Genomic DNA, 9313 nt, shown 5'->3' with positions numbered 1-9313 from the left:
TGACCTGCACAAAATTCTACAAGCCATATCTTCTGCGTAGAATTGATATGTAGAGGTATTCTAGGTCTGATACTTCTTCATCTATGTGGTTATATCTGTGAGGTGGTGGTACTTTGGAAAGTCATTCCATCACCACCAACGTTTTCAAGTGGTGAAAAATCCGGCCAACAAATAATTTACATTTCTGGATCCTTTGTATTTAAATAGATTTTCAACATTTGGATATCAGGTTGGATATGACCTTTTTTTCTTATTACTGTACATTTTTCTCGTGCTGCCTATATAACATGCTTCCCAGTCACATTAAATGACTTAAATATTTCTTTGATTTCTGGCTATGACACATCATTAAGTGCTTTGAGAGTATATCAAACCTGTTTTTTTTTACTGAATATGAGGCATCCATTTTCCGGTTCTATAAGGGCACATTTTAGCTGGCCTACCCAGTTCCTGAAAATAGATATTTATAGTAAAAGGTAGCACAACTATGCATAAAAGCAACGTACTTTGGGACTGATAACAGGACAGTTTACAACACTAAAAAATATAAATGTATAAAAAAAACCCAACCAAACAAATCTTTGTCCCAGATTTTCCCTTTTTTTTCTGTGGGATGAATAGTTTCTGCTAGGACTTCTGTAGATCAGGAGAAAATGGTCCTGGTGTGGAAGGACTTTCAAAGCTGGACAATGTGAGTGGCATATGGCCGTTATACACCGAAGGAAACTGAAACGGGTACAAAACATTAAGTCAGAAACAGACATGTATTTTCTCAATTATATAGTTCTACAATCCTGAAACGGTAAAACAATTCAGTGTTCACAAAAGTTTGGAGAGCTCTTCACAGCAGAAATGGAATGGTACATCATTAACCTTGATGCTAATGAGATATGCAGTTGGCAAAGTAGGTTTAGGAACCAACCAGTGATTGTGAGAAAATCTGTTTCTGTAGAGGGCTGTCAGTTACCAAAAGCTGACCTAAGTTTTGCCGGACTTTCAAAGACCTCCAAATGAAGGAATAATACTGCTGTCTGAATGCGAGAAAAATCAACTTACATGAAGGTATTGGACTGTGGGTATTGTTTTGCCTGATAAAAAAAATTGAACACATATAAATGTATGTGTAAATGTGAATTTTATTATGCAATTGTGTTTTTAGTTTAATACAACCCCATCTTGAGTACTGATACCTACATGGGTTTTGAGTCTAGTCTAAAACTAGAGGATCACAGGCTTAGATATAACATACTGTTTTAAGTTTCACTTCACCAAAAGGGTGGTAGTGCAACAGCCCATCTGCAGAATTGGTGGGGGGTAATATAATGAGAGAATTTAAAAGTGGGGGAGGTTGTATGAGCAAGCATGCGTGATTAAGGAAATGAATATCTGTGAATGAATGAGTGTATGAATGTGTGTGTGTTGGGGGGAGTGGGATAGCATGACATAGGGAGCCTGTAATCACACTCCTATCATGCCCAGATTCTAGCATGTACTGGCTGCCTGGGCATGATATGAGTGTGATTGCTGTTAGCATTTTCGGCCAAGTGAATCCTGAATTTTCATTTCGGTGCATCACTATAGCAAAACCAAATTACAAACATTTTCTCTGCCTCCAAGAGGTGGGGGGGTCCAAACCACAGCACACAAATGGTTAAACATATGTAGGGTATATATTACTATGGCCTAGTATCCACATAAAGCCAATATAAACCAATACTTATTGTAAAAGACTCAACTACTTATCCACGATATGCATGACATGGATAGCTAGATAACTGTAACATGGAAGTTGGCAGGAGAGTTGTGGTGTTAACTTGTCTATATATTTGAATAAATATTGTCTCATTTGAAACTCAACTTGGTCAACAATTCTTTGGGGCAAAGACTACTTACCTGAAACAATGTGTTGGCACCATGTAGCCTGGCAGGACTAAGAGGTGCAACAGGACTCAGAGTGCTCCAGAAATGTATACTGGAAAGGAGGGGGCTTGGAGTCAGCAGTATCGGGGTCTACAACAGAACAGATAAGAGCCATACATGTGGTAAGTCTACACAAAAGACAGTCTGGCAATATTCTTTATATATATATATATATATATATATATATATATATATATATATACATACACACACACACACACATATACACACATATACACACACACACAAGGGTAAAAAAAAAGTAGGCCATTTCACTTTTCTATCAATTTGATCAATAGTTCAAAACTCAGCAACTCCTCTTGTTATTTTATGCACAAGGACTGGTCCTGCAGAGATTTTGAAGGTCCCCAGGCAAGCCTGGATAAGCAGTGAAAGAAACATTGGCTTCTTTAGTAATTTTCTGGAAGACGGATCATAAACAGGTCCTATAGCCATTTCATTCTGGTCTCTGGAAGGGCTGATCATCTCAGCATATTACCTCTTTCACCACACACATCAATAACACAACCTAAGAAGGGTCAGTTTGAGGTTTAAGAAAGCGGACACACCGTGGACATACACCTGATGGCAGAGATGGTCAATTAGAATCTCCCATACACACACATATTATTATTTATAGATTAAACATTCTACTTATACACTTAGACTGTTTGGCTGACCTCTCTGGTTGTAAAGCATCCTCCCTGCCTTTATTTCTTCCTTCAATTGAATTCTGTTACAATTGAACATGTCATATTATTATAATATATGTATTCTAATCTCTATGTCGGTTTAATCAAGATTTCTCTTTTCTGTGCTTGATGTACAAGCACAAATTAGACAAACTTTTTCCAAGACAAGTATAGCTTTCTCTTGAAACCATAGAAAAACAGTGGGCAACTGCTGAACAATTTGTGTTTATTATTACAGTAACACCCCACATACACATTTTTTGTGTTCTAGAGGGCCACATCCATCCCTTATATATTACCCTATAGTGCACGATTTTCAATACTATTGGCTATTTATTTTTGCACTGTTCCGGTCTCACAATGACATCACTGAGCTCCCTACATTGTTTATATATAAAATGTTTTACATTTGTTTGCAAATGGAGAGAATCTTCTCACTTTTGGTTTCTCAGCTTGGTCTTGACCAGGGTCTAGTGGGCTACATTCATTTTTCATTGAGAGAAAATATGGACCAACCTGCCCAAAATTCACAACAATATGCAGATATATGTTCACATGCAGAGTGTATAATAAAATTATGATAAAGTATAATAATGTAAAATGTAATCACTTGTTAGACCTATAAATAATCAGTGACCTACTGTCACTAAGAATTGATCAAGTTGCAATAATTATGTATTATAAAAATATATATATATATTTTTTTTTAACACAGAACGTGTATATACGTCCACATGGTCCTCAAGCTGGAGCATCTTCCCTCACCTTTTTTGGACATACTTGTATGTCTATAGGGGCATTAAGTGGTTACTTGCAGATGGTTTCCGGAGTGACTGACTCGCTTTGACTATGAATATGATACATTTACCTCCTTACCTGAGAGAAAAACGCTGGTGTGAGAGATGCTGTGGCCAATGAGGGACTGAGGATGCCCAATGGATTTGCATCGCTAGTGGTAATTACCACGGTGGGGGCTAATTCAAGCCCTTTGGGCTTTTTAGATTTGGTGGTTTTCACGTCCAGCACATACGGCTCGGGCTCAGGTTCCGGCTCAAACTCAGGTTCCTGCTCTGGCACTTCCATGGACACTTCACTGGAAAATTCAATCGACTGTGAGTTGACAGATTCCAAGTCGTTGTCAATTACCATTTCTTGATTGGAATTCAAAGCGGGTGATAAAGTTTCAAAAGGAATAGGAGAGATAGAGGGGGCAGGGGGAGATAGTGTGTTTACTACTACATTAGGAGGTGGTTCAGCAGGTTTCTCTTGCGGTTCTGGAGGCTGAGGTGGGACGGAAGGGACCCTAGGCGCTGGCTCTGGATTCTTGGCTGGTGTTGGTACAAACTTGATGACAGATGGAGAGGCTTCCTGAGTAATTTTCTTCTCAAAAGGGGTTTCCATAGTGATATTTTTGAAAAGTTTTACTCCAGCTGTATTTAGAGAATTTAAAGTGAAGGATGTGTACAGACCAGAATGGATGTAGTCGTTTCTTCCAGAGGATTTACCGGAAAGGCCAGTAACTCTCTCTTTTCCAGAGTTCTCCTTGTCTCTTATTGTATAAGTGCTTACAGCATCAAGGGCACACCCATCCGTATCCCCTTCTCCACGCCCTAAAGTAAGTGGGTCCATGGTGAGAATATCCGGGTATGAAACAAACTTATAAACAAATTTCTGCCCATTCACTTTCTTTATAATATTCTAAAACCAGACAATAAAAAAGGTTAATGAAAATAATTTAATAAACCTTACAATAAACATACATGGATAAAGTAAGTTCAGGATAAAAGAAGAACAACATTAAGTTTTCACACCTATTTCTATTAATTTGAATTTGTTGACACAAATGGAGGAGTGCAATCCTCTTCACAGTAGGCATGTTCTAACATCACATTATGAAAGGTCAAGCACGGCGAAGTTCTACTACAAGAAGGTCTGAGCTGGCTTGCATAATGGACTCTCATGACCATAATGTGATTTTAGGAAGTCTCCAATGGTTAATTATGTATTAGGTTGGGCAAAAAAAAGCCCACCATAGTGTTTTTTCATAACGCATTGTGAAGTCAAAACAAATTCAACCTTTTGAAATAATTTTTTACTGCTTGTTTATTTTTAGTGTCTTAACACCATTAAAGGGTTAAACAACAGCTTTAATTAGACTAGTATTGACAGATCTGACTTTCTAAACCACACAGTTCACTGATCTCATTTAGATGGCAACGATTTTCATTATCGATTAGTTGAATCGATTTTTATGGATTATAAAATTAGGGGGTTTTTTTCAGAGAAAATGCTCTGAGAAATACCCCTTGTTTTATAATCTGTTTCAGTGTGACTCACAGCAGTTCCTACTTACCAGTCCCTCCCTGCAGTCACTCTGGGATTTGGCTCCGCCACTTTTTCTCCCAGTCCCCCTACAGTCACACTGAAGATTGACCCCCGCCCATTTCCTATAGCATCCACATTGCTGTGACACTCATCCGAGTATAAAAGTAATATTTGGGCTGCTGAAAGTTAAGGGAGGTGGGGGTTAATTTAGGGACAGCTATGGTTAATGGGGAGGTGGGGGTTAATTTAGGGCCCGTTGTGGTTGATAGGGTCTTTAGGGTTAATTTAATGCTGATGACAGGGTTAATTTCATTTATTAAAGTAAACTTAAGGTGCAGTTAGATGTATAGGGGGGCAACTAAGGGGAATCTAAATCCTGGGGGCAGTGAAGAGTAATCCTATATTTATTTATAAGTATAGTGTCAGCGTGCTGTCAACGGGTGTATGAGGAGACGATGGGATATCTGGGGGTATAAGGCATATCTGGGGAGGACGGAGTGACATATCAGGGGGTATAAGGCATATAGGGTATATAAGGCATATGTGGGGAGGGCAGTGTGGCATGTCTGGGAAGGGCAGAGTGGCATGTCTGGGGAGGGCAGAGTGGCATGTCTGGGGAGGGCAGAGTGGCATGTCTGGGGAGGACAGAGTGGCGTATCAGGGGGTATAAGGCATATATGGGGGCACAGTGGAATGGCATTTCAGGAGGTATAAGACATATCTGGGGCTATGTGGCATATCTGGGAGGTAGTGTGGCAAGCCTGGGCTCAAATGGGCATAACAGGGGGGGCAGGTTGGGGAATAAAAACAAGAAATGCATTTTATCAAAGTTTTTTTTATTCTGCTGTTGTTTTTTTTTAACATCCTGTTTGTTTATTGAATTCTTTTAAATAAATTAAAAATATGAAAATAATCGTTAGTTGCAGCCCTATATATCACGTCAATGTTTTTTCTGCCAGCAGGAGGTCATCTAGGTTAGATCACAAAGGCCATGGTAGTACGATGCTCATGTGCATCAACTCAGAATCTGCCACGCAGTGTATATATTTCAGAAGCAAAATATGTCCTTTAGTGTCAGTTTATATAATAAACACCAAAGTCCAGCTGCAGCCTGTTTTATAACTTCTGCCAACTTAGCTCTATTTTAAAGTTATTTCTACTTGTCAGTAGTATTGTTTTTGAGTGCCAGTAGAAAGCACTAGTCTTCTTCCCTAGGTGAATTTCAAAGAAATCAACCATATTTCCGAGATGCAGATGTTGCAATATGTTGTGACCCTATCCAGAAATACAGAATTTGTGTTTGCCTTTGTTCTGTGGTTTTTTTCCAGTTCTGTTAAGTTTTTAATACATTTCTGGCAAAGTCAGAATACATAACCTAATCTTGCTCGTGTGCAAGAAGACAAGGCATGCTTCTAACCATGGGGTCTATTCACTTAATATACAGTTTGCAGGAGAGTTGAATATATCACGTCCCTGATATTTCTATTCTTTATGATGTGCAAAGCCCAGCTAAATCAGCAACCACAATTTGAAGAGCTCTCCCTTTTTTTGCAGAAGTATACCGGGGTTTACCGTTAATGCAATGTGATATCAAGAAAGTGTATATCTCTCTGCAAACTCCCTTCTTTAGTGAATAGGCCTTAATCTGATGTCAAAATTATCGGATCTTGATAAAAATAACTTAGGCCTTACTGCCCCTTTCAATACAATTCAAAGGTATTATTGAGGTGCACTGCATTTGGTTATGGTATACATGACATTGAAAGGAAATACAAAAACAAAAAACTACCTTGACATAGTAATAGCGTAGAGCCCGGCTCAACTTATCATAATTCATGCTAGGCTTGTTCTTGCGCACCCCCCACAGTCGAGCCACTTCTTCAGCCTGCAGGAGTTTGAACTCGCCATCGTTAGAGGTCCAACAGATAAGTTTCTTGTGGTGAGGCTCCTGTAAGAGCTGAAGCAGAAACTGCCACAGGGTGATGGCATTCCCATCCATAGCAAGCACCTGGACACAAAAAAACAGCAAGTTTCAGTTACTGAGAAGATCTACAACGGGGAAAGGCAAAAATAAAGAATATAAAAATAGTACTTTAGAACATAATAAAGTTATACCATGTTTGCCATTATGTGCAGATTGAAAAGGATATGACCCACAGTGCCAGTCAAATCTCAAAAACTGATTTTCCTTGTTTCTGCCCAAAGAACATTAGTCTTACCCTGGACAATGTTGATGATACTACTGGAAAGGAGATACATGACATTTTAAGAATTAGCACTGTAGGCAAATTGAATGTGTAGTTTCCTTCACAGTGCTTTGTATAATTCAGTTGTAGGAAGACATTTTGTTTCCCACACCGCTTTAGCAATTTTCGCCATTCCATAACACATACTAAATCGTCGAGATGATGCATTACAGCTTGGTGAATGAGAGAAATAATAATGAGCTATTTTAGGCAAACACAAACATATACATAATAAAAGTAATGTAATTCAACATCGGAGAAAACGTGGTTTTCTTACATTTGTAAGTCTATTTTCACAACCCCCTCAGTGAAAAATTTACTTTCTAACTACGTAAATGTGGATTATTTACGTGTGTGTGTGTGTGTGGGGGGGGGGTATTATTTTTAGAAGAAGCTGCATCTCCAAATGTGTGGTGTACCATGCCCTCTCTGGTCTTTACACACCAAATTTGGCTGCCTGAAACAGATAATCAGTGGCAGGAACAAATTTCCATCGAAATTAACAGTGAAGGGGTTGTGGGGGGGTTTCATTAGAACCTCTGGAAATCTAGCACGAGCCACCTTTGAAGCCACAATACTTTAGAGTATATCAGCACCGGACAGGTACAGCTCATGGGAGCAGATCCGATTAGCAGTGTTCTATAGGTACCACAAATGCATGTTTTAGAACAACTGCATTTTTGGGGGAAACTTTAAATAAAAAAACCTGTATGTACTCTGTGGGTAACAGGTATCTGGAACCAATTCGTGCCAACAGACTGTCTGAAACCACGGACCTGGTGATGATGAGGGGAGAAAAAACAAAACAATTTCTGATCTCCCTGATGCAATACGGCAGCAGGGATCTACTAGGTTTAAATGGTCCTTTCCAGCCTCTCAGATATTTTGCCTACAAAAGGCAGTCGCCAGAAAGATTCTCAAAGGGTACACAAACTATACACAACCTCTTCATTTAGCAATATTTAGCCCCACAGTCTACCATTCTGCAAACATACAAAACCACTGCACATGTAGAGTTGCATGCAATAGACTATGTTTGCTGAAGATAGAAATAACTCCTTCAAATGTAGACAGTAAAACGCATGAGAAAAAAATGTTATATGTGTTGGGGCATCTAGTTTATGGTCAATGAGATTATGAAGATGAGAAAATGCATTTCAGGTATCAATTTAAAGGGAACACAGTGTAAGCCTCTTTTTCTCTTCTTCACAATCAGCAAAATTCTCTTTTCTCCCTTCAGTGAGTATCAAATCGCCTGAGGTAGGCATACACACACATACACTCCTTTTTTGCTGTGCCAGTTGCAGAATTTGTACACTGATATGAAGATAAGAATCCCAGAGAGGAAGACCCAAGCGAAAGGTGGAACATTCATCATAGGCACTTTTTCCTAATCAATGTTCCTCGTGATCAGATCCTTGATGTGTTGGGAGTCCATTGTACAGCACCGCATAATATGATGACGCTATGTAGATCAATAAATAACAAACAATTCTAATAAGCCTGCTCTGCTATAATCGTCAGTCACAATGCTTGTGATATCTTCACGATGTTGTGGTATACATGGCTGAAGAGGGGTTCAGTATTAAGTTGGGAATTGTTTAATCCAGTAAACATACTTTACTTCTTTTGGATGGTAGACATTTTCCCCATAATAAACAGGTATTTTTTCATACATTTAGCTTTAGATGGCTTCCATCTCAGGACATTTATTCCACATATTGTGCTCTTCTTTTGTCATTGCTATAATTATCGTTTTGTTGGCATTATAAGATTAGTTTGAATTACTGGCATCATGTTCTCACAATGCATGTACACCAAATCTATAGTACTGGATAAAAATGTTTATCGGCATTAGCTGTGCTTCCATTCACATTTACAGGAGCCGGTGCCAAAGATCTACAGGGTCTTCGGAAACAGGACCAAACGGAAACCAAAAGATGATCTCGCAGACGAGGGTTGATATATTTATTGATATAAAAACCCAAATACGGCAAAAGTACTCATTTTTTGGATAATACAGGCAGCCGTGTAGAGCTATATATCTTTTCACACATGAATTGTCGCATTTCTGAATATCTCTAAAACAGAAGAAAATCTGCATTGTAACCTTAAGAATCGTCATAGAAC

The 9313-nt window shown here is 38.8% G+C and overlaps 1 protein-coding gene across 1 annotated transcript; it reads right to left on the bottom strand.

The window, feature by feature from the left end:
• Window positions 1-627: 627 nt before the first annotated feature.
• LOC149287925 (ETS domain-containing protein Elk-4-like) lies at window positions 628-6936 on the bottom strand. The gene is made up of 4 exons (XM_089492334.1): window positions 6727-6936; window positions 3489-4310; window positions 1894-2010; window positions 628-726 (listed from the first exon to the last, which is right to left on the bottom strand). Exons 1-4 carry the CDS (start codon window positions 6934-6936, stop codon window positions 628-630), a joined length of 1248 nt encoding a protein of 415 aa, XP_089348460.1.
• Window positions 6937-9313: the final 2377 nt, after the last annotated feature.

Source organism: Sceloporus occidentalis, unplaced genomic scaffold, assembly GCF_023333645.1.
Source record: "Sceloporus occidentalis isolate IW3139 unplaced genomic scaffold, rSceOcc1.0.p SCAF_55, whole genome shotgun sequence".
Lineage (NCBI taxonomy): Eukaryota > Metazoa > Chordata > Lepidosauria > Squamata > Phrynosomatidae > Sceloporus > Sceloporus occidentalis.
This window is presented reverse-complemented; position numbering and strand designations above follow the sequence as displayed.

Coding starts and splice junctions, on each gene's coding strand:
- LOC149287925 (XM_089492334.1), bottom strand. CDS start 6,936: ATGGATGGGAATGCCATCACCCTGTGGCAGTTTCTGCTTCAGCTCTTA. Junction 2,011..3,488: donor CACCAGCGTTTTTCTCTCAG/GTAAGGAGGTAA, acceptor GTTCTGTTGTAG/ACCCCGATACTGCTGACTCC. Junction 727..1,893: donor GTGCCAACACATTGTTTCAG/GTAAGTAGTCTT, acceptor TACCCGTTTCAG/TTTCCTTCGGTGTATAACGG.